Source organism: Callospermophilus lateralis, chromosome 2 (assembly GCF_048772815.1).
Source record: "Callospermophilus lateralis isolate mCalLat2 chromosome 2, mCalLat2.hap1, whole genome shotgun sequence".
NCBI classification, from domain to species: domain Eukaryota; kingdom Metazoa; phylum Chordata; class Mammalia; order Rodentia; family Sciuridae; genus Callospermophilus; species Callospermophilus lateralis.
In genome coordinates, this window is record NC_135306.1 from 69,088,063 (window position 1) to 69,114,063 (window position 26,001).

General features: G+C 40.4%; 1 protein-coding gene across 2 annotated transcripts in view; it reads left to right on the forward strand.

Annotated features, from left to right (window-relative positions):
- The window catches only part of Mamdc2 (MAM domain containing 2), a 162,422-nt gene that overhangs the window by 57,633 nt on the left and 78,788 nt on the right, over nt 1–26,001 (forward strand). For both annotated transcript variants that reach the window (XM_077108653.1, XM_076843457.2), the window contains exons 3-5: nt 14,987–15,258; nt 16,816–16,900; nt 19,945–20,082. In XM_077108653.1, coding sequence (XP_076964768.1) covers nt 14,987–15,258; nt 16,816–16,900; nt 19,945–20,082 — 495 coding nt within the window. The remainder of the gene's footprint in view (nt 1–14,986; nt 15,259–16,815; nt 16,901–19,944; nt 20,083–26,001) is intronic.

Sequence of the window (26,001 nt, forward strand, 5' to 3'; positions counted from 1 at the left end):
AACTCTGCATTCCAGAAAGGCAAAGAATTGTACATTTGAACAATCCTGTGCGTATCTTGATGTAGTAGGAATTTGTGTTTCAAATTAACAGTGGGGGCAGATGTGCAAACATTAGTATGATGTGAGTTTTCAGTGAAGTTATAGCCCTCATTAAATATCAACTTTCCTAGAATAACAGCAAGTTGAGTAATTGTTATGAAATTCAAACCTAATGAGAGATTTTTTTTTTCTTGGTACCAGGGATTGAACTCAAAGGTACTCAACCACTAAGCCACATCCCCAGCCCTATTTTTTATTTTATTTAGAGACAGGGTCTCACTGAGTTGCTTAGGGCCTTGAAATTGGATTATAGGTATGCGCCACCACACCCGGTTAACGAGAGATTTTTATAATAAAAAAGGATTTTAATGTATTTTATGTTAAAAAATAATAAAACAAACCTACCATCAGGAAGAAGGTTACTCATATTTAAAAATATGTAGAGTGTATGCCTACTAAGAGCCAGGGAGATGTGGTATGTGCTCTTATATACTTAAAATCCTACTGAGCAATATTTATACATAATTAGACAAATAAAAATTAAAGTAATAGTGCTGATACTAAAAGAGTGCTTACAAAAGACATCTAAGGGCTGGGGTTAGCAAGTACATGGCCAGTCCCCAGTCAAAACGCAGTGTGGCAAGTTTAAAGCCAGTCTCGGCTAGGCGCTAAACAACTCAGTGAGACCCTGTCTCTAAATAAAATACAAAATAGGGCTGGGGATGTGACTCAGTGGTTGAGTGCCCCTGAGTTCAATCCCTGGTACCAATTTAAAAAAATGATCACCATGTACAGTTGTAATGCACAACTAATCATGGTGGCTCTGTTAAACTAAGACCTTAAGGAAGTATAGAGTGAGCTAAGAAGGAGGTAGTGGAGTGGAATGTATGAGAGAAAGATCAAGGTATATCCCAGATAAACCAGCAGATGGGAAGGCCTACAAGCAATAAAAGCCTAGAACCTTAGCTTAGAGGAACTAAAAGAAATTCTGTGGCTACCATGTAGACTACAAAAAGCATGTGGTTGAATATGATGCCAGAATAGTAGGGCTTCATAAATTGGGAACCCCATGGATGTTTTAGGCTTAAAAGTAAATATAATCCGGTTGGCATAATAGAAGATCTGATTAGAATGGGGCAAGATTGAAACTGACCCATTGGGAGGCCATTATAACATCCAGGCAGAAGACAGTTTCAACCGCGCTGCAGGGGAAACTTGGTGGAACGATAACTTTGAGAGAGATCTGGAAACAAAATCATTAAGACTGAGAGAATTTTGGAGAATGAGGGAGTTAGAAGAGTTACTAAAGATCCTGAGATTTCTTGGTTGGTTATTGGGCAGCTGGGGGCTCCATTCACTCATATTTGTGCACAGAGGAAGAACAGAGTTTGGAGGCGAGGGAATGAGATTAAGTGTCTGTGGCTTGTCCAAGTGGATATACCCAAGGAAAAGTTAGATATGTGAGTGTGGAAGCAAATCAAGGATTAGGCCAGAGAGAGACTTGGGAATCACCACTGTGTAATTAAAACTGCAAGTCACAGAAGTAGTGAGATAGTCAGGTAATTTGGATACCTGTAGCAAAAGAAACTAAATTATGGCTTGAACTGATATTTCTTTTCTTTTTTCTTTCATAACCAACTACAGTTCCAAAGTCCAAACTGGTTAGAATACTCCACAATATAATCAGTATAATCAGGTTTTCCTACTCTGCCCACAGTGAAAGCTTCCATTCTCAGGGCTGCCTGCTAGAGTAACCAACTGTATCAGGTTGCCCATGATCAATAGGTCTCCCAAGACAGGGCTTTCAATTTTAAAGACGGAAAAATCTCAGTTCATTAGGATGAGTCTGTCACCCTAGTCACCTTGTCTTAAGATGGCCACTGCAGTTCCATCCATCACATCCACACTTCAGAGGGGAGGAAGAAGAAAAGGAGAGGGATAAAAGGGACTTACTGGCTCAGTCATCTCTATCCAACCACTTATCTCCCCTCAAATGCGAAGGAGAAATGACCATGTCATTTTCTTGAGCAAGTACATGGCCAATCCCCAATCAAAATGCAGTTCTTTAGTGAAGAAGCAGAAGGGAAAGGATCAGTTAGGGGATTAGCAGTTACTAATCAGAGGTTGATTCATCAGAATAAAGACACTAGACTCGGAGAAATGCCAACACTTTAGAGACAAAGGCAGAGAATACCACCAAGAATACCACAGAGTTCAAGATGTGGCAGGAGACAGGAGCAAAACTATTACAGGGAGGATCAAGGAACAAAGAGGAACAGAACGTCTTGAGATCATGGGGCAGCCAACCTGGTCAGTGCTGCTCCCATGTCATTTTATAGACAAGGACCACCTCTGAGACAGTGCCTCCACCTTCCTGTAGCCGTTCCTCTCACTCCCCCAAAGCCAGGCACCTCAGATGTGGGTGAAGTTGCTGAGTCAATTAGAGGAAGAAGTCAGGCATGAGGTGTCCCATGTGGCCTTCTTCCAGGACTGAGGTGGGCATTGCTAATCTGTGGTGCCACTCTGTGAGTCCACATCCGTTTCCTTCCCTTTTATCGTAAATGACACTAGAGGAAAGCTTTTCCTGGCACTGTGGGGTGTCAAGGTCTGTTCGAGCCTTTACAGGATAGGGTCTTACCTGGCGTCTGCAGTCATAGGCAAAGCTCTGGCTTCATGTGTAACAAAAGCAAATTTCTGTTTATCAATGAATTTGGAGGCCGGGCATGTTGGCACACACCTGGAATCTTATCTACTGGGGAAATTGAGGCAGGAGAATCACAAGTTTGAGGCCCAATAAGTTAGAAAGATCCTGTCTTGAAATAAAATATAAAATACAAGGGTTGGGGGCGTGCTTCAGTGGTAGAGCACTTGTTTGGCATGCCAAAATTCTGGGTCCAATTCCCTGTACCAAAAAAAAGAAAGAAATGAGCAAATGAACTTCGAAAGGAAGACATTTTTCTGTTTTCCTTTTGGACATAAGCATTGTATAATAATGACTAATGCTTAATTAATTTCCCAAGCCAAGGGACATTAGGCAGAAATATTGGAAACACAGAGAAGTCAATTTCCACATGGAGAGAGGGCTTACCCCATCTGCAGCCCTATGTGTTGGGTTAACACGGAAATTTGTACATTATAATTTTATGCTGCTCTTTAAATACAGGCTTTCCTTTTTCCTTAAGCTAAAGCTATATTGAATTTCCCTACATGAGAACCTCTTTGCTGTTCTTGAAAAGGGTTCATTGTAGGAGGGGTTTCTGCCACTGGGGACCAAAATAGGACAGCAATGACGGGCTACTCCTTCCCAATTATAGACCATTTTGCCCATCACATTTCAGGAATGGGTTCAGCCTATAAAGTATCACAAATCAGCCATCATCAGCCCATTGATTTCTGGGAGGATTTAGATTTAAATTTATATTACTCTCATTTCTCTTCCTATATATGGGGACTAACCCAAAGCTACAAGTTTCAAGCACTTTGATTGAATGGGAATGAGGCATTTCTTGAGTCGGAGTCATTATTAGGGACAACAAGAGGGGAAAAGAAGCCACTGTTCAGCGGGGCTTGGTGGCACATGCCTGTCCTCCCAGCGGCTCAGGAGGCTGAGACTGGAGGATCTAGTGTTCAAAGCCAGCCCCAGCAAAAGTGAGGTGCTAGGCAACTCAGTAAGACCCTGTCTCTAAATAAAATACAAAATAGGGCTGGAGATGTAGTTCAGTAGTTGAGTGCCCCTGAGTTCAATCCCCAGAAAGAAAGAAAGAAGCAGCTGCCATTGTTCACTGAGAAGGAATGTCCTTGCAAAACCTTATGGTGAGAACTCTAATCCAGGAGGGTGTTTGGAGCCAGGTGTGATAGTGTACATAACCATACTGTCCCACAGCTAAGATCCAGATCCTTCGTGGGAAAGATAACCCACAAGATGCAAATGTAGTGCCTTATGTTAAAGGCAAGATAGTTGATGCTTATTAAGACATGCTGAAACTCTGGATGGTGCCTGGTACATTAGGCTGATAACTAGGGATTCCTGGATGCCAGTGGTGGCCTGTGCTGAATGATTCCACAACCCTTCCATCTGCATGGTGCCCCACTCCCTAGCATGATTAACAGGGATATTCACTGGGGTCCTCCAAGCCCAAGGCTGTGGGATCTCTCTGACAACTAAAGTGCAGGTGCAATTATCCTATTCTGTATCCTTTGATTCTAAGTTACACCATCGATTTGTTAACATCTTTTGTAGTGTGGAGGGGAAATGTGCTACTATAGATCAATTTTAAGACATGCCCTAATTTTAGAAAGCTTGTCATGCTTGAAACCCTTTTATATTTGAGACGATGTGATAGAAAAGTTAATCTGGTAGTTGTGCTATCAGCAGGAATGGTATTGGTAAGGAGTCCAAGTCAGCTTCCATATAGAAGCATCCATCCCTTGGGGATCCTTCTGTAAGGAAAGGAAGTAAACTTGTTTTTCTGCTATAGGAAGATGAATGTGATTATGAAAATATAAATTAATAGAGGAGACAGACAAGGAAATATTTGAAGATATCATGGTGCAAGGGAAAAGTATGTACTTAGAGCCGGATCTTGTTTATCTAACTGTGACCTTGAAACAGTGAATTACTTTTTGTGTGAATTTATTTCCCTTATTTGTAGAGTAGTGATTTCCACCTCATGGAATCACTTGACAGGAATAAGAGACAAGAATATATGTCAAGCATCTTCCGCCTGGAGCAAAATGAATGTTGGTTCCCTTTGAATCTTTGTTTCATAACAGATGATTTTGAGATGAAATGAAAGCTGTGGTCATTTTTGTGTGATTAAAATGAATTTCGTAGTTAGAAATTTGTTAAATAAATGACATAGGATAATAGTAAGATTGAAAATTTCAAGTAGAACTTGAGATTATGAAACCCATTGGATTTGTGGTTCTTCTTAGATACTTTCAGAACTGAACTTTTTTTTTTTTTTATACCAGGGATTGAACCCAGAGGCACTTAACCACTGAGCCACATCCCAGTGTGGGTCTCACTGAATTTCTTAGGGCCTCACTAAGGGGATCTCTCTGACAACCAAAGTGCAGATGAAATTATCTTATTCTGTATTCTTTGATTCTAATTTATACCATCAATTTGTTAACATCTTTTGTAGTGTGGAGGGGAAATGTGCTACTATAGATCAATTGCTGAGGCTGGCTTTGAACTCACCATCCTCTGCCTCAGCCTCCAAGCCACTGGGATTATAGGCATGTGCCACCATGCCCAGAAAAACTGAACTTTTTTGCTAGAAGTAATCAGTAGGTTTATTAATAATTGTAAATCTAATTGAGAAAAAAATTGCTCATTAACAATCCCCCAAAGACTTAATAGAGTATGTTTTACATTTAAAGATAGAAAGTAAACTTTCTAAAAACACAATCGACTATTTTTGAGAATTCCTACACTCTTTGCATTTTCTATGTGTATCCAGAAATTTAACTCTACATAATCAGAAATTTGAATTTTTAATTCTTTAAGAGTCTTTGATTTGCAGAGAAAGCAGGACTTCTACAAAATGTAAGCTGATGGCTTATGCATAATTGAGGATACATTTCCATGGAGACATTCTCTTTCCACAATAACAATCTAGCTCTTTGCAGAAACTTTGAAAATGTTTTCTAGATGCTTTGCTTTATAGGCATTACTGACCAGGCTGCTTTGATCAGCTAGTACATCCCAGAGAGGACTGTCATAACATAGATCATAGTTAGTTTGGCAATGGGATAGGAAGACCAAAAGAGGCTATGATCTAAAAAGATGTGCCCACAGCAAGTGGAGAGAGCAAGCACTAGGGAGAATGGATCTAGGCTGCAGAGGGTCATCTTCCCTACAATGGAAGAAATTAGTTTCAGAAGGATAAAGCAATGGCAGCAGGTAGAAAGGATAACATGAGGGGGGTCCAATATGAGATGGACTAACCATCTAAAGAATGTGCTGGCATAATTCAAAATAGACTATGGAACTAGTCTAGGGGTTCACCAGTAGATGAATGGATTAAGAAAATGGGGTATATACACATAATGGAGTTTTATTCAGCCTTAAGGAAGAATGAAATTATATCATTTGCCAGGAAATGGATGGAACTTGAGAACATTATATTAAGTCAAATAAGCCAAACTCAAAAGGTCAAATGTCATATGTTTTTCCTCATATGTGAAAGCTATAGAAGCAAAAGAAAAAGAAAGGTAGGAAGGGTCTCATGAAAATTGAAGGGAGACCAGAAGAGGAGAGGAAAGGGTAGAGGGAGGAGAAAGGGGAAATACTGGGGAACTCTATTGGCCAAATTATATTATTATACTGTGTGCATGTATATGTAACCATGAATCCTACTGTTATGTAGAATTATAACTCACCAATTAAAAGTAAGGGAAAAAATAAATCACTAAAAGAAGAAGAGAGAGTGTGCTGATGTGATATTTGGAAATTTTAAGAGCCAACATGTATTAAGGGCTTGGCAGTGTGCTAACTTCTCTACTTATTCAATCTTCTTTTAAATGCTAAAGTTGGTAAGTTAGCATCCCAATTTCACCCATGAAGAAATTGAGCTTCAGATACTATAACCAACTTGTCCTAAGTGACATAGTTTCTAAGTGGTGAGACCGGAATTTGAACCAACATAGGGATGGTGAGAGCCGCACCTGACCATTCATTCCATCATGCTCTTCCACAGGCGGGACCCCATCCAGAGCAGGTGTACAGGAAATCAGGAAAGAGTAGACCCCAGCCTGAGTGCAGGGGCTGGATGTCAACCCTGGGAAGGAAGCTGTCAGAAAGAAGGCAGGTGGAGCCCTTGTCTTAGCTATGCAGAGTCCTAAGAAGTAAACAAGAGATGCAGGCATTGCTGTCAGACCTGGGTTAGAAGAGTTCAGCCAGAATCATACCAGTAGTAAATTTTCTAGATTCCACTGTAGATGATCCTTGGTGAGAACCAGGGTGCTTAGCTGTGAGGAGGGGAGCTGCTGGAGATGGGCAGCCAGGAGGGGCCTCACACTAAAGGGGACGATGGTATAGGTTTTAACATCAAAAGATCCTGAAGTGATCTGAGTGAACACTGTTCTCACATCAGCATTGACAACATGCTGCTGATCTACTACCTGAGCAAATGTAAGCTTCTCACTCTCTGAAACTAAAGGACTCCTCCCCGTGATGATAACAGAAATGATTAACAATTACAATTCACAAACCACGTTATGTACATTGCTCCACCAAGTTCTCACAACCACCTGGTAGATATAAAGTTATATCTCTGTTGAATTTTACATTCTGAAGTCATCACAGAAGGTGAAAATTACTGCCAAAATTGCCCTTGAAAGAAAGTTCCTTAAATTATGCATAGAGTACAGTGTACATGGTTTTCGGCATATTACAACAATTTTATGCAGAACACAGAACAAATTTCCTTTCTGGGTAGAAATATTTACTTTGTTTGAAAATTAGATGAGATAGATTTCACTTAGTGGCTCTTCACGTGAGAGCTGCATGTATGTATGTAAGAGTGGTTGGGTTATTTTATTTTTTTCTTAGTGTATTCAGTGATTTTCCAAATACTTAATGTATATGTAATGGGGTTCCATTCTCTTATTTTGCCCACTTTACAGATAAAGAAACTGATGAAGTAGTTAGCATGTGCATGATTAAGTCTTTTTTTTTTAGCTATCATATATTGGTTTCATTTCTTCTTTCAAAATCATAAACATAAACTATTTTATTTTAAATTTTTTTAATTTGTTCTACTTAGTTGTACATGACAACAGAATGCATTTCAACTCATCGTACACAAATGGAGGGGAAACATTTCAATTCTCTGGTTGTACATGATGTAGAGGTATACCATTTGTGCAATCATACATGTACCTAGGGTAATGAAGTCCATCTCATTACACAATCTTTCCTGCCCCCGTGCTCCCTCCCTCTCCTTTGCCCAATCTAAAGTTCCTCCATTCTTCCCATGCCCCGCCCCCCATTATATATCGGCATCCACTCATCAGAGAAAACATTTGACCTTTAGTTTTTTGGATTTGACTTACTCTGCTTAGCATGATATTCTCCAACTCCATCCATTTACCTGAAAATGCCATAATTTTGTTCTCTTTTAATGCTGAGTAATATTCCATTGTGTATATATATACCAGTTTCTTTATCCATTCATCTAATGATTAGCTATTATGAATTCAGCTGCTATAAACATTGGTGTGGCTGTGTCACTTTAGTACGCTGATTTTAAGTCCTTTGTGGATAGACTGAGGAGTGGGATAGCTGAGTAAATGGTAGTTCCATTCCAGGTTTTCTGAGGAATCTCCACACTGCTTTCCAAAGTGTTTGCAACAATTTGCATTCCCACCAGCAATGTATAAGTATACCTTTTCCCCCATATCCTTGCCAACATTTATTGTTACTTGTATTCTTGATAATTGCCATTCTGACTAGACTGAGATGAAATCTAGTGTAGTTTTAATTTGTATTTCTCTCCTTGCTAAAGATGTTGAACATTTTTTCATATATTTGTTGATCGCTTATATATCTTCTTCTGAGAAGTGTCTGTTCTGTTCAATTCCTTAGCCCATTTTTTTGATTGGGTTGTTTGGGTTTTGTTTTGGTTTGGTTTTGTGTTTTTTTGTTTTTTGGGGTTTTTTTTGCATTAAGTTTTTTGAGTTGTTTATATACCTGGGAGATTAGTGCTCTATCTGATGTGCATGTGGAAAAAATTTGCTCCCATACTGTAGGCTCTATCTTCACCTCAATGATTGTTTCTTTTGCTGAGAAGAAGCTTCTCAGTTTGAACATGATGAACTCTTAAGCCTAGGTTATACATTGCAAATCTTGGGTGGGATGTACTGTAGCCCAAGTCACTCCATAATGACTATCAGACCCGAAGGACAATGCAGTAGTTCCCTTTATTCATGGGGGATATGGTCCAGTACCCCTAATGGATAGGTAGTCCCAAACCCTACATATAATGTTTTCTCTAATACACACATGCCCGAGGTAAAGTTTAGTGTACAAGTTAGACATAAGTGAGATTAATGACAGTAACAAATACTAGAATAGAAAAATTATAGCAATATACTGTAATAAAATTGCCAGCATCACTACTCTTGCATTTCAGGGCTATTATTAAGTAAAACTAGGATTGCCTGAATGTAGGCACTGTGATACCACAAGAGTCACTGTGATATCCAAGACAGCTAGGGAATGACTAGTGGGTAAACTGAAATATAGCATGGTTACACTGTCCAAGGGGATGATTCATGCCCTGGGTGGGATGGAGTGGGACAACATGAAATGTTATCGCTGCTGGAAGGCCATCCAATTTAAAATTTATGAATTGTTTATTTCTGGAGTTTTCATATTTTCAGACTGTGGTTGACTACAGGGAACTGAAACCATGACAAGTGGAACCATGGAGAGGTGGGGCCACTGTATATTATTGAGCTAGTACAATTTCAGACAGGCCAAGTCCCTGTGATCAATGCTCTGAGGACCTTGCACAGTGGTGGCCTGGGATTTGGACTTGGGTATTACCCTGTGGCAGTATAGATGTGGCCTGCAATTGAGTATGACCTCACAACTGAGTTCTTCCTATCTTGCAGTCACTGAAACAGATTTTTCTGATGCCTGCACCTGACCCTGGGGCACATGGATTCTGTCTTTTCTGAGTCAGATGGTTTAACTGTTGTTTTTAATTGCTGACTCACTTTAAAAAAATATATGCTTAGAGTTTTATGGCTCTTTTCTGACACCTTAAAGATTTTAACATTTTCCATAAATGTCTCATAATTGAGATTGACTAAGCAGCAGTATCTGAAATGGATCCTTCCTTCTCTTCCTTACTTCATGTCTCCAACACTGTGGTTAGTAAATCTCCCCAGATGTGTCATATCACCCACCCCATCCCCATGTGATTCCAACCATTTGTTGCCTTTTCTTATTTATTTGTGCTGACTTTAACGTCTCAGAAGCATTTGTTTTCCATTCTCATTGGTTAAAAAAAGATGGAGACAGAGAATGATGGTCAGCAGTTTGGCTTAGTAAGAACCTCAGAAAATCTTCCCCCATAAACACAACGAGAACCCAGGCAAAAACAGTGAAGGTAATGCTCATCCATGCTCTGACTACCTTGCACAGTGGTGGCCTGGGATTTGGACTTGGATATCACCCTGTGACAGTATAGATGTGGCCTGCAAATGAGTATGACTCTTAAAGAACTCTGAAAATTAACAAAAGCCTTGTAAAACTTAGGAGTTTATAGTCAAGAAACAATTGAGGATCAGCAAAAACAGTGAGCTTTGTGGTATTGTAACTTAACTTATTTCCATCCTGAGTTTTAAATTCACAAAGAAGGACAGGGTGTTTAGAATAGCCAAAAAAATCTTGAAAAAGAATGAGAAATCACTCATCCCAATTTCAAAACTTGCTATAAAGTTAGAGTACAAGACTATATGGTATAGCACAGGGATAGATAGAAGTGAGATTCCAGAAATAAACCCTTTACCTGTGCTCAATTCAAGACAATTCAATGGGGAAAAATTAATTCACAATAGATCAAGGACCTAAATGTAAAAGCTAAAACTATAAACACCTTAGAAGAAACCATAGGTATTAACTTTCATGATCTTAAATTAGAAAATAGTTTCTTAGGTACGACACCAAAAGTAAAAAAGAACAACATAAAGTCAAAAAATTGAACTTTATCAAGATTAAAAAAAAAATTGTATTTCAAAGTACACAATTAAGAAGGTGAAAAGACAAACTGTGGAATGGGAGAAACAGTAGTAGATAGTATGTGTGATAAGATCTAATGTCCAGAGTATATAAAACTTCTTATAACTCAACAATACAGAAACAACCCAGTTCTAAAAACAGACAAACAATCTGAATAAACCTTTCCCCAAAGGAAATAAACAAATGTTCAGTAAGCACATAAAAGATGTTCTACATTATTAGTCATTAGAGAAATGCAAATAAAAAATATGATTAGATACCACTTTACATCTACCAGAATGACAATAGAATGAGGTGGAAAAGTGTGGGTGAACATGTGGAGAATTGTGAACACTGAAACATTGCTGGAGGATTGTCAGTAGTGTCACCATCTGAGAAAGGTCACAAAGTTACTTCATGACCTAACAAGTCCACTCCTAGACAAATGACTAAAAACTTGTGTCACATATTAATATTTATAATAGCCAAAAGATGGAACAACCCAAAATGTCCATCATCACCCAAATGGATAAATTATGATATCTAAAAAAGTAGAATGTTTTTAAGTCTCAAAAAAAAAATGAAATTATGGGGTCTGGGGATGTAGCTCAGTGGTAGAGCTTTTACCTAGAGTAAAGGCCCTGGGTTCAATCCTCAGGTACCATGGAGCAGGGATGGGAAAAAGGACTAAAATTCTGATACATGATGTGACATAGATAAATGTTGAAAACTTTCTAAGTGAAAGAAACCAGCCAAAAAGGAACACATATTTTATTATTCTATTTACATAAAATTTCCAGAATAGCAAATTCACAAAGAAAAAATAAATTGGTGGTTTCTAGTTGCAGGGAAGAGAGAGAACGAGGATTGCTTACTAATGAATATAGGGTTTGTTTTGAAGTGATAAAAATGTTCTGCAAATAGATTGTGAAGATGATCACACAATTTTGTTTATACTAAAAACCACTGAATTCTATGAAAAGAGTGAATTTATGGCATATGAATTATGTCTAAAATTAACTTCCAAGTGTCAATGTCATTAGGATGAAATAAATGAAATATTTCATGAAGAAAACCTTATTAATTCATTCTGGCAAGATGATTGGCTGTTGTGGATTGTATGCTGTAAACATGGATATGCATGTATCACTGTAGTAAGATGCCTTTAATTCCTCAGGATAAATACCAAGGAGTTGTACAACAGGGTCATATGGTGATTCCATTCCTAGTTTTTCAAAGAAACTCCATGCTGATTTCCACAGTGGTCGTACTAATTTACAATCCCACCAGCAATGTAAAAATGTTCCTTTTTCTCCACATCTTCTCCATCATTTATTATCGTTTGTATTTTTGATGACTGCGAAGTCTTTGGGTAAGAGATCATTAGCATATGCTTATAGTAAAATACAATGTAGAGACAAAATTTTTTTAATGCCACTCTCTAAAACGTTCAGATAATCACCAATAGATGGATTTTATAAACCTGCTATAAAACACTTTCGCATATGTTTGAGTTTTATCTTTAAATAGAATCATTCTCTCCCTCCTTTATATGCCTTCACTTTCTTTGATAGATAAGAGGTGCCTAGAAAATGAGCCCTGTTTCTGTCTAAGATATTCTAAGTCAGTGGTTCTCAAACTGAGGTTCCCATATCAACACTTCAGCATCACCTGGCACTTCTCAAAAGTTCTATTAGTGAGAAATGCAGTACCATCTGAACCTTCTGGATAGGAAGCACAGGGGTTGGGGAGAAACAGCGAGTTGTATTTGAACAAACCCTCCAAATGACCCCAAGCTCAAGTTTGAGAATCACTGCTTCAAAAAGATTTGCTTCCTTTCCAAATGGGGAAAAGAAGAAAGGAGCATGTTATAGTTTGAATCTGGAATGTCCTTGAAATGTTCATGTGTTGAAGGCTTGGTCCCTAGCTGGTGGCACTGTCGGAGGTGGTGGAAACTTTAGTCAGAAGAAGTGGGTGCTGGGGGTGTACTCTTGGAGAGGTGTATTGGAACCCCAGCCCCTTTCTCTTTCTCTTTGCTTCCTGGCCACCACAAGGTGAGCAGAGCTGCTCTACCATGCACTCTCCTCCATGATATTCTGCCTGGCCCAGAAACCACCTCTGAAACCATGAACCAAAGTAAATCCTTCCCCTATTAAGCTGTTTATCTCAGGGTATTTTGTCACAGCCATGAAAAGCAAACTGACACAGAGTGGGAGAACATGAGAAACAGGGAAGTACCCAGGAGAATTGGGCCTCAAGGGCAGCAAAGTGGTGTTTAATGTGAATGTGGATAGGACACAGACATTCTTTGTTCCTTTCCTCTTTTATACCCCATTTCCTAACTCTCTGCTCCCTCAGCAAAGGTTTGAAGTGCTCTCTAGATCTCCCCCATCCCACCTACACCCCACCGCACTACACACTTGCTTAAAGTGCCTTCTGGGACATTAGCAAAGAGTGGGGAGAGGGGGTGGCACTTATGCACTCCTTCGTGTCACAAGGAAGAAGGTTTTTTTTTTTTTTTTAATCCCTGACTTGGTACTTTAAAACTCAACAGCCCCCCTGTTCATAAATGAGTATGACACACTTAGAATAGCACCTGGTTCCTAGCAAAGGTTCATTGCACACAGGAGGCAGTAGTGGTTGCAATGGCTGCAAGGACTAAATTTCTCCACAGAGGGTGCTTGTGTTGGCACCAGAAGCTGTTGCTATTTGCATCAAGTGGGTGTTTCCTATGTTAAGAAGATGGGCTGGAGATAGACTCCATCTTGGAGCACTTCAGCCTGGCAAGCAACACTCCCTGAAGACACAGCCCTAACTGTGTCCTGCACATGAGGCAGATCATCCACCAAGCTGCCGCTGGCTTGTCAGTACTGGCCACAGAAGCAGGGAGCCTGGCTGGGAATAGCACCTGGGGCATGGGAGGAGGGGCTGAAGAACACCGAGATAAAGAGGCATTTCAGGGCCTTTCTATTAAGAGGCAGCCACAAGGTAGAAAACAGCACAGCAGGCTGCATGCTGGCCACAAATGGAGGAACCTCTGAGCAAACATGAGAGTCTGCACACCAGAAAGGCAGGGGATCTCCAAAGACCCACAGACAATCACATAACTGGAATAGGAAGCCAGGTGGCCAGAGTGGGGAGTGGAAGACACAAGTTGCCTTCAATGCCCTTCTCCCCCTTCATAGGAATACTGTTCCATATCCTGGGCAGTTAGCATGCTATCACTTAAAAATGCCAGGAGGACAGAGGAAGAGAAGAAGAAGAAGGAAAAAGGAACAGAGAGAGAGAAAGTGGGAAAGGAGAAGGACAGGGGAAGGGGAGGAAGACAGAAAAGAGGAAGAAAAGGGGAAAAATGAGGAAGGGTGAGGGAAAGAGGGGACAGATGAGAGGGATATGAAGAGTGGGAGTCATACCCCTCTCCTCTGTCCCCTATATATGTATATTAATAACAAAAACAGATAATATAATAGTTATCTATTAAGTTACATATTCATTGTTTTATTAATTACATATATAATAATAACATGTTAATACATGATATAACATCACTCACACACACACACACACACACACACACACACACACATATGTCTTATACTGAATTTTTTCCTTCCAAGGTCGCAAGACCCAGGTTAAGGTTATCAAATCATTTTAGTCTGCTATAATGATTCAAGTTAAATGCAAACTAAGTCATGAAGGGTGAAGGGCACTATGGAAGCAGAAGGCTGAGTCCACCAAGTTATTCTAACTCCAGTCTCAGAGGTTCCACCTGCTTCTGCTCCTCTGGACTTCATGTCCCTTTAGCCTGCACATTCACAGCATATGGAAACTGAGGAGGTGAACGTAATGAACTAAATGGATGTGGTATGAAATCGTGAAAGGCAACAGGCACTTGACCTCAGTATCAGGAGTTAATAGGAAGTGATAGGGATTAGGGCAAAATGAAGAGCATACGCCACCCCTGAAAAGGCAGACCAGGAAGCTCCAGCCTGGTCATCTTGGGAGAAAGTGGCCTCAGTGTTGCCAGACTATCTAGTTGTTTTCCCAAGAGGCCAGACACAGATCCTGTCTTCAGGGCACTCCTAGAGAATGGATGAAACGCATCTATCTGTGGGCTCTATCTGTCCACAGATTTACTGGACAGCAGTTGTGTCTATTTCCAAATTGAAAACAGAAGATTGATCCCTCACCTGTCTTCCTCTCTCTTCCCAGGCCATTATGTTTATGTGGATGCCTCCTTTGCCAAGCAGGGAGAGAAAGCTGTGCTGCTCAGCTCTGACTTACAGGCAGAGGAGTGGAGCTGTCTCCGCTTAGTCTACCAGATAACCGCAGCTCCAGGGCCTCCATCACATCCCAGCCAGCTGAACCTGTATGTGAGATTCGAGGATGAAAGCTTTGACCGCTTGCTTTGGTCAGCTAAGAAACCTTCAGACAGCTGGCTCATAGCCAGCCTGGATTTGCCAAACAGTTCCAAGAAATTCAAGGTGAGTGGCATTTAGGAGGAAGATTTGGGGATTATGATATATATTTTATCCTAATGAGATCTTATAAATCTTCTGCCATTGAGGCTAGTTATATCATGGAAGATTAGTAGTTATGTAAAATATTTTCTTTATTCCTTAAAAGAGCTTCTTTCCATATTTCCTCCCATTTATTTAAATGAGACTTCTATGAGAACTAAATGGTGTCTAAGCTAACCTCTTCAATAAACAGATTTTTTTCCAGTGGGCTTTAGGGAGTATTCTTAGTTCTTATCATTTGTTTCATCCTTCTAAATGGTATATGGTGTATATCTATGTTATCTTCCCAGAGGTGAAGTTGCTACAAATTTGAATAAGACATTAGCAATGATAAAAGGAAAAATGAAAGCACTTTAAAAGAAAGATATTTACAAGTCATCTTCTGTTTCCTTTTCAAAGAAGAAAATTGGTCCATATGAAGTTCTGGAAAAGGAAGGCATATAGTTAAGAAGTCAGATGTAGACTGGAGTCAGGAAGGAGAGGGCAATCTACACACTTGGCCATGAAGTGTGGTAGTCAGTGAATCACCTAGGACACAATGAAGCCTTCATGAAAATGTTCTTCATTCCTAATCTGCCTTTCACTTTCCAATGCTTATCCTTCCTTTTCTTTGAAAAGTTTTGAAGTACTGTACCCCCATATCTCTGCCTGCTTGGAGTTCCTTCTCGCCAGGCAGTATTGAAGGAAGGAGTCAATACTGGGGGTCCAGTTTCCTATTTCATACCATGCTCCCAAAGTTATCAAATCCCAGATCTACCACATACTTGCAAAATACCAGGTTAAAACCACAGAAGAAAAAGCAATTACTTTCAGAAGCAGGACCAAACATGAACTGTAACATTCTTGAAAAACATTCACTGCATTTTCATGCTTCTATTTTCTCTTTGTATAAAATTCTCAAATTTAGTGGGGACCCTAAGCAACTTAGTGAGACCCTGTCTCAAAATAAAAAAATAAAAAGGGCTGGGGATGTGGCATGTGGCTCACTGGTTGAGCACCTCTGGGTTTAATCCTGGTTTTAAAAAAAAACTCAAATTTTTCATCACTATAGAAACTAGAAGTTGATGTATGAGCGTCCTCTGTCTCATGGAGAGATCTTTCACCACTGTCAAATTTGTGCTTCCCACCTTCTCCTCCAAGGGATTTCTCCTCCAAGGAATTTTTCCTGGGTCCTCTGCTCCCTGCTCCTATTTTCAGAATGGATTTTCCCCAGGACACAAGCTGTCCTATCTACAACCAATTGGTACTACTACAAGCACTGGAGAAGGTAGTGGTTGGGATAAATTAAAACAGCTGATTCTTTGCCTACCTCAAGGTTCTGAATATATATGTGCGCCCCCCGCCCTCTCTCTCTCTTCTAATGAAGTCCATCGTGAGATTCATATCCAATAGCAAAGAGCTAAGACTAGCAATTCTGTTTGCCTTGCACTGCTGAACAGCTCCTGACTAACAACTGAAATACTGAACAGGGAACATGATATTCTGAAGTCTAACTCCCCTTCTTCCCCATGTGTTGTGCAGATTTTAATAGAAGGCATCCTAGGACAGGGAAACACAACCAGCATTGCACTCTTTGAAATCAAGATGACAACTGGCTACTGTATTGGTAAGTTTCATTTTCATTGCATCAGAACACAAATCTTTTTCTAAAATCTACTGTTGCCAGAAAGCACTGAATCAATCTAAAGACCAAGCTGCATACTGCATAGTAGTTTAAATTCTGTTAGGTTTCCCTGAATGCTACACATTGTTTCTCTGTCTTCAGCAGAGGAAGGCTTATTAGCATTTGCCTGGACTGGCTGGATTCATGAAAGAAAAGTAGAGGCAGCAACTGGGTGACCTCAGCATTGCCACCCTAACCTCAACATATTCTAATAAAAATAATTCTGGATTGCTGTAAATTCCACTTTTTGTAGCCTTTCCCTAAAAAACAGACATTGTATGCCTCCTTCCCTCCATTCCTGTCTTGGCACACAGTGCCACATCTTAGTAATCATGGTGGCCACTTAGATTCCACTTGAACAGCATTGGGTAACCTCTTAAATGCCAGATTCTGAAAGGATGCAAGGAGAGGACAGTCCCTGCCCTAAAGTTTGCTTACCTTTTATTTGTTGGCCATGGACAATCTCTATATATATAATAAACATATCCAGAAAAGGACAAGCCACGCTTTGGCAGAGCTGGGAGGAAGGAAAGAGCTGTCTCTGGACAGATCTCTTAGGGAAGAAAGGACAGGGTATGTCCAGGCAAAGGCCAGAGGCAGAGAAGTTGGTTTGAACTAAGAATCTGTACTGCTCAGGGATTTCATTATGGAAGAGTCTGGATTCTGGATAAGGAGCTTGGAGTCACTAAATTATTTGGTGGAGGCACTAAAAGTCAGTCAGCAGGGTACGGGTGTGCAACTGCGATTTTCAGTTCATGATTCTGGCTGCCACTTAGACAATGAGATGGAGACAAGCAAAGCCTGTAGGAGCTGGCAAAACCCCGAGGAAGTAATTGTGACCTCACAAAGGAGACATACTGAAGTCTTAAATTGGGGGTTAGCAGTGCGAAAGGAACACATTCATAGAACTGAGAGGTTTTTCAGCACTAATAGTTTTCGAAGTCTTTTTGAACATGCAGGGGAAAGGAGTGAAGCCTTCACTAATTCCCCAAAGTCTCCCACTTCTCCATTTTAAACTTAAATGACATTTCTAAAGCAACGGAAGGAAAACAGACTGGGAAAGCGAGTCCTTTCTGAAGAGGAAAGAGAATTTAGTTCCAGGCTCCTTTCCTTGAGCCTCCATCCAGGCAGCATCCCCTGCCAGTCAGCCTGGGACTTGGACTAGAGAGACCAGACAGACTCACCTGTGGAGCGCCACCTGCTGGTTTTTCCAACTCAATGCACCCTCAGCCTCTGTTTTTATCACTGGTAAAATGGGGATAAAAACGAAATCATGAATATGAGGCCATTGGTGTAGTGCTAGGCATTCAAGAAGAAATATATGTTGCTTTTCTTCAAATGATTTGGTGGCCTCCTGTTTTTTTTTAAACAGAAGAGATGACACTATTTTATCTCATTAAACTTTATGTCACTCTCTTTGTACCTCTTTTCTTGGCTCCTCATCTGTAAAATGAGATTAAGAATAGTGCCTACCTCATGGACCTGTTCTGGGATTAAGTTAATTCATACAAAATGCTTAGGATAACACTTGGTACAGAGGGATAGTTTGCTTTTTATTGTTTTCTATGGTAGCCTTTGGCACTGGCTGTTGGGCATTGGTTAGCAGACTGTGCTATGGAAAAGTTGAAAATAAATCTTAAAATTTTTAAATGTTTGCTAATGTAAAAACACATTGACAACTACACGAGCTAGGATCCATGCAGGAAAGTGGAAACAGAGGGTACACTCAACCTCATCAGGAGAGTTCTTCAAAGAGACCCTAATGTGTGAATAGTAAATGAAACCAGGAAGGATCACTCTTTGACCTGGGACTAGTAACTTGGGTAGCTCAGGGGCTGCTTTCCTATTTAGGTCTGTGGGGGCAATGGAGAAGAAGTAACAGGAACATGGAGACAAAAGCTGTATGGTGAGGGCTACTAGACAACGGCTGTGCCCTCAGTAAAGGGACCATGACCACCCAGCAGGGACAAAGCCAGGGGACTAAACCACTGACGCCATGCTCCTTCCATCCTCCACTGGACAAATCCAACTGGAAGCCTGGAAGCACGGGAACCCATTGATATAGTCCAGATAGGTCAGCCTCTGCAGAGTAGAGCAGGTGGAGAAGGGCAGGTGGGCCGTGGGGGTTGGCCAACACAATCATGCTTCATATTTTTAATTGCAGGATTATTAGGGCATATAGAGGCACTTGTCTATGAATTTCTTGTCCTCACTGGAGGAGTCTGTCCATTGGAAACAATTTATAGTAAATATATGAATGCTGCTTAAAGGGATCTCTTTATTTTCTTTCTCTTCTCCACTCAGGAGCTGCAGAAGGGGCCCAGATCCTAGAATATGCCTGCCCTGCCTATCCTGACTGTGTCCTTAGTAATAAGAAAAACAGGGGATTTTAGCATCTAGGAAACATGCCCCTCAGTTCTGGGCATTTTGTTCACCATCAGTAGAGAACGGGATAGAGGACTAGGCCACCAGATTCAGAAAGGGTGATGAACAAAATTTCTGGAGCTGAGATCAGAACCCTAAATATTCATTAAAATAGATATGACTGGACTGGGGGTAGACCCGGTGGTAGAATACATGCTGAAGGGTCCTAGGTTCAAACCCTGGGGCCAATGAATTAATTATTTTATTTAATTAACAGAGATGACTGACAAAAAAATGGCCAGCTTATGCCCAGCACTGGTCACACTTACAACAAGCCTATGTGGTGGGGACATTTTCCCCAGTTCACATGTGGAGAAACAGGCTAAGAGAGGTCATTCAGCAAACCCCCTAGCTAGTAAATGGAAGGTCCACAATTCAAAGTGGCAGGGATGAGTTAGAATCTTCATTCACTGTAAGTTCTTGCTTCTTGGCTAATATTGTCATGGAGTCCTTGTACAAATGTTCCAGGGAGCAGAGGAATGTATCAGGCCAACTATGCAGTATGGGCATGCCCAAGTATGACTATGTGTCCATGACGCACATTTTTATTTCTCTTTGACCAGAGTGTGATTTTGAAGAAAATCATCTCTGTGGCTTTGTGAACCGCTGGAATCCCAACGTGAACTGGTTTGTTGGAGGAGGAACTATTCGGAACTCCCACTCCATTCTCCCACAGGATCACACCTTCAAGAATGAACTGGGTGAGCAGGAGGAATATGGAGTCCTTTTCCCCAGGGTGAATTTTTCTGCCATCTCTTCCCACCCACTGCATTGACCTGACTCTGGCTTCTATCAGCAGACTAGATACTGGGGCCCCTGATGGAAGAGTAGGGTAGAATACAGAGTTAGATAGAGACCATCTGTAGGCATGGGCTCCACAACCAAGAAAAAGCCCCCCCGCCCCAGTGAAATGTTTTTTTTTTTTTTCTTTCAACAGTGACCTGGTCTTGCTATTTTCACATTTCCATTATGTTTTACTTTCTTATCTATTTGTTGTTTAATAGTCCTCGTTTTTAAAGACAAGGTTGAAATAATCCCAGGTTCCTTTTCACTCAAAATAGATAGAAGGATGAAAGAACTTCCCAAATGACAGTGAGGTGAGCCAATCCTGGTGTTTAATGCTGAATGTGGTGTGCAACAGGGCCCCCTGGTGGCTAAGTACGCTGAGATTATCATCAGAGGACTGGATCAGGACAAGGGTTTATTTTTGTGGCTTATCACTGCTCTCCCCTGGACCCTGGTAAACCTTGGAAGAGTTTAAGTTTCCCTTCAGTTGCCAGAAATTTCCATCCTCAACTCTAAGGTCTTCTCCAAAAAAGTGAGAAGATTCTGGTGGTTGGCTTTTCAACCAAAGCAAGAACAGGAATTTTGGTTCTGCTGTGAACAGTGGCATTTTCTATCTGACTACTGAGGTGATGTATTCACTCCCCAATAAATTGCTCATGACAACAGCATGTGCCCAGGCCTGAAGACATGACAAATTTTTATGGTCCTTTCTGTTTTCTCTCAATCACTGTAGAATCTCTTCATCTGTGTTTGTTCTTTTATATTTTTTTTTCCTTTTTTATATCTGAATTTTCTTTTTTTCAATCTGAATATTTTTAAACATGTGTCCAACTTCTTTTCTAAGGTTCCCATGCTGCAGCTTACCTTGACTCTGGAAATCTTCATTTTGACCTTATTATTCTCTTTGCTTTCATTCTAAGTCCTTCTTTATATCTAGAGTTTCAGATTCAGTATCCAGGAAGATATAATAATAAGTGATGTGTGGGTTGGGTGAGGACTAAAGAGCAAAGAGGATGCAAGTCCAGGTTGCCAGATCCTTTTATTTTTCAAGACATCAGGAAGAAAGAATTTTTATGTGAGTTTCTCAAATTTTTAAAAATTGGTGAATATTTTCTTTTAAAAGAAAACCACTATATGGGCTGATTTTAAACACTGACCAATATCTACTTTGTAGCTTTATTTAACAAGTTTCCTTCTCCCACCCCCAACATCTAGGCTTCTTACAATAAATACTTGTAAGTAAAATACTGGAGTCTTATGGGGATTGTCTAAGACAACCCCGACTTTAGATCTGGATTTTCATTTATTTTACCTTTACTATTAGTACTATAAGGAAAATGACAAAATGATGGTTTTCCAGGCATCTTCCCAGCTGCCAGGAATATGCATTCAAGAAAGAGAAAGAGAGTTCTACCACAAATGAATGTAACTCCAAGTTGTATGTACAGTGCTCTAAGAGTGGTCCTCTCCCCCCACCAAAAAAAAGAGAGGTGCTAGAATACAGAGATAAACCCCTCACTGCTTGGATGGCATCTAAGTCATGATAAGGAAGTAAACTGCATTTGAAGGGTGGGTGTGATTTTGACAGGCAGAGACCAGCTTGAAGAAGCAACCACAGTAAAGTCAACTACAAGAAATAAATGGGAGAAAGACTGAAAAAGCAGTGTAGGGGCAAAGTCTAAAAGGCCTTGAATGCCAGGAAGGAGATTTCACCTTCATTCTATTGACAATTGGAGTTCTGAGAACAGGGGAGAGATCCCTCCCTGTTTTTAGGTATATTTAGGTAGATCAACCTGAAGGTGGTTGTCTCAGAAGGCAGAGGACAAACACCCAGAAAAGGATTTCAAAAGAGTGCCCCAGAAACTGTTTCTTTAGATACAGCTAGGCTCATTTATATAAGGCACTGAGATAAAAGGAAAAACGTTTTACTTCTTACTTTTAAAAATAACATTTAGCACCTTTGAAACAATGACAAAACTTTGGGTTTTCCTATGTGTAGTCCATACTTTGGCCCTAAGGACACACAGCCCATCTCTGTCTGTGGCCCTTGCCAGGATGTAAATGAGTGTTCTGTGTAAAGGACAATCTGTAAAAGGAAAATCTGTCATGGCAGAGTGATCGACAAATCTGCATGATGATTAGGTTAACTCAAAGTAGCAAAGTGCCACTCCTTCAAACCTTTGTCTAAAGGAAAAAAGCAACTAACACTTCTCACAGTTTTGAAAAAGCTTTTCTTTTTCAGATGACTTTTTCTTCATGTATGGAAATAGCCCTGTTTTGATATTGTTTTTCTGTCATATCTGAAGAATCTAGTACAAGGAGTAGAAAGGATCTTGAAAAACGAGTAGATTAAGATTGGAATCATTTTTCATTTTGTTGTCACAGCTACACAAAAGTGCAAGTTCAAATAACAGGGATGTGTTCGAGACCTTTCACAAATTACTTAAAGGTTAGGTCCTAAGTCAAACCTTCTGGGTGACCAATGCCTTGGCTTAGTGATTACTTATTCAATGCACCATTTTTTAATCCTCAATCCTTCTCCCAGCTCAGAATAAATATATATTTCTTGGGAGAAACAACAGACCAACTGTCTAGTGTCAAATCATCCATTTGACTCTATGACCTGAATAAAATCCATCCTTTAAAGAATTTAATAGTCCTAGTGTTTATTTTCTGACCACAGAACATTCTGGTCATATTTGTGTCAATGAGGGCTACGGAAAGCACACTAGGCTGGGGGTCAGAGTGCTTGTGCTCCAGGCCTAGTCGTTGGAGCACCGTGTGACCTTGGGCAATCCCTTGACTTCTTAGTCTCCAACAGCCCTGTCTGCAAATGAGGCAGTTGAATTCAGTGTTCTCCAAGATGCTTTTGAGTTCTAGAATTTTACTCTTTCCTCTTTGCCTAATGCTATATACGTCAAAATCCCCAAATTCACCACTCACTGAGATCTATTTCAAAAATGTATTCCATCTCTCCTGAATACCTATAAACACATTGCATTTGACATTAGGAAAAAAAAAAAAAAAGAACTAAATAGAGTAAGGGGTGAGAAAAAGAGGATCTGGCTTTTCTGATATCTTGATCAGAAAGCACAGTGGCATTCTCATCCCTGAGGAGCATGAAGACTTGCTGGTAGGGGACTGTCACCCCTCCACTGAACTTGCCTCTATCTCCATCTCTTGCTCCCTCTCTCCAGTCCTCCTCCCCCTCTTCATTTTCCCATCTTTTCTTCCTTGGCTATTTTAAAGCACCTCCCAAAGGCAGGTGACTTTGCCTACTGGCATTGCTCAGTCCCCTAATGTCAATTTTGAGGGGAAAAGAAGCAGCTGATCCTAGGGCTGAAGGGAAGAAGCCTAAAGAGAGCTCCCATTGCCCTTTCTGCTGCCCACAGAATTGCATAGTCAGGCCAAGCAGAGCCTGGACACCAGAAAGAGGCTTCTTTATTGATAAATCAGTTTATATTTCAGGCATTCTTGCATACTTTGGTGATGTGAAAATAGTCACCAACCTCAAAGAAATATGGAAACCAACTTTTCTAAAATGCTCTTCCCCAGAATACCAGTTTTGGTGGATACTAATCTTTATATGAATATATGGTCAGATAAACTGGGGAAATTCTAAGTAAAACAGCTAAACAGATTTCTTTATTTCAGCATGTCTTGTGCCTTTCATGTATTCTGTGCTAATGTATGCTATAGCGTTTCTTAAATTACTTGAATATCAAAATGCTAGGTAAACATATGCAGTAACACGTGACTAACAGAGGCATGAAATAAATGATATAGACCCACAGGGAGGAAAAAACAACAACAACAAAGATTGCCTCAATTTGGGGGCTTAAGAAGGCTTTCTAGAGGAAGAAATGGCAAACTGAAATTCAGCCAGATGAATTAAGGGGAAGATTAATGTGGCCTGTGCATGATGACAGACTAAATCCCAGATCCACAGAAATGTTCCTGCTTATGATTAACAGGAAGCTTGGATGCATACATTCCACCTACTTCTTCCAAATCTTCTCTGATATTTCACTCCAATTTGTCTTTGGTTGTTGGACTGATATTTTTCCCATTCATTAGAAAATAGCACTCTCATATCTCTCTCTCTCTCTCTCTCTCTCTCTCTCTCTCTCTCTCTCTCTCTCTCTCTCTCTCTCTCTCTCTCTCTCTCTCACACACACACACACACGCACACACACACGCACACAAGCGTGTACGCACACATACACACACAAACACACACACCTGGACTCCCAGGTAAGTCTTTCTCATATTACATATATAAAAGGAGTGGGATGGAGAAGTGAGGGAATAGGGGCTAAAAATTATAAATTCTAAAGACTCTAAAATAGTTTTCTTGAAGAACTATGGCCATGTGACTTAAAGATTGGCTCAGGATCACTCTTTTTTAAACAAAAAGTAGAAAGAAAGAAATATTCCAATGCTCAAAAAGGATAGATGTGGCCTCTCTTATTTCATTTGCCTTCTCCTGGGTATATTGATTTTCCCTGAGCTCTATCAATTTGGGTGGCAAAGAAAAGATTAAATGGTTCAGATGTCTGCCTGCAGTAGCAGATTTTGCTCTATATGAACTCATCTCATGTTCATTCATGTACTAGAAACAGCTCATGCTTTTTACTTTCAGGTAAAAACTGGAGCAATAGAGCAGGGGCAAGGAGAGCTGGGCACCTGCTCAGGGACATCAGTACTGTAGAGGGGTTGAGGGAGGTCTTTCTAGCAGTACACTGGTCTTTATGTTGCAAGAAAGGGAACAGTGAATGTAATATCTACAAAACACACTGTAGATATGAGTTTCCTTTTATTTGCCTTGTGTGTTTTTAACAGTTTGTCCCAAAGGGTGAGTCACAATTTTTAAATGAATACTATATCCCCAAGTTCTTGTCAAATGATAGAACCAGATAAGATACACAGTAAGAGTTGTAGTGGGACTTTTCCATAATACTGGAGGGGATGAGATTTTATCTTGGTTCTTTTTTTCCTTTACTCAATTCTGATTCATCACACATGGGTTTCTTTGTTTGTTAATATTTTATGAAGTGAAAAAAAAAATCTTTCAGGAGGTAACCTATTGACAGCTCAGATCATTACTGTTTCTATATGCCTTAGCAAAAAGATGATAAATGCTAGAAAAATAATAAGGGAAACTCATTTCTTTGCTGAAATTTTTAAATCAAGTCTGCTCAGAGAGTTACTCTGAAAGGAGTCAGACAAGGTAAGGTCTAAAATAAGGCTCGAATTATTTAATTCTGTTAGAGACCATGAGAGGATGGATCATGTCTCCATAAGTCCGGACACTCTTTTCTCATTTTGATCTGGATTGAGCTCCAGAGACCTGTTGGCAGGACCTGTTCCTTCGCTCTGTGCGTTGATCTATTTGGGTGGTGGCATAAGCCCTCAGGGAGGAGCAGCTTTACTCACTTCCCCAGCCTTGCCTAGGGGCAGGCTCTGCTGGAGCCCCTCCCCGACCCAGGAGGACTTACCATGGTTTCTAGGCATTTTCACAGATTCACAGGAAGCCTCATTTTCAAGGATTAAATTCAGTCAAACTTAAAATGCACAAAACTGAAAGAAGGGGTCAGAGACAAAAGCATTGCTTCCCTGGTGCTATTTAATCTGGAGTTAAGGCCCTGCACACTGCTGGTGGTCAAATTCTGGACACTTCTCCCATGGCCAATGAGAATCCCACTTTACAGTTTCCAGACGGCAATGATGTACTCTCTAGCAGGCCATCCACTTCAGTTCCTGTGAGTGATGGGACAGGCCACCAGCCCCTTTCTGTGGGAATTACCATGCTGGCAGGCGGTCCTCTTGAGAAG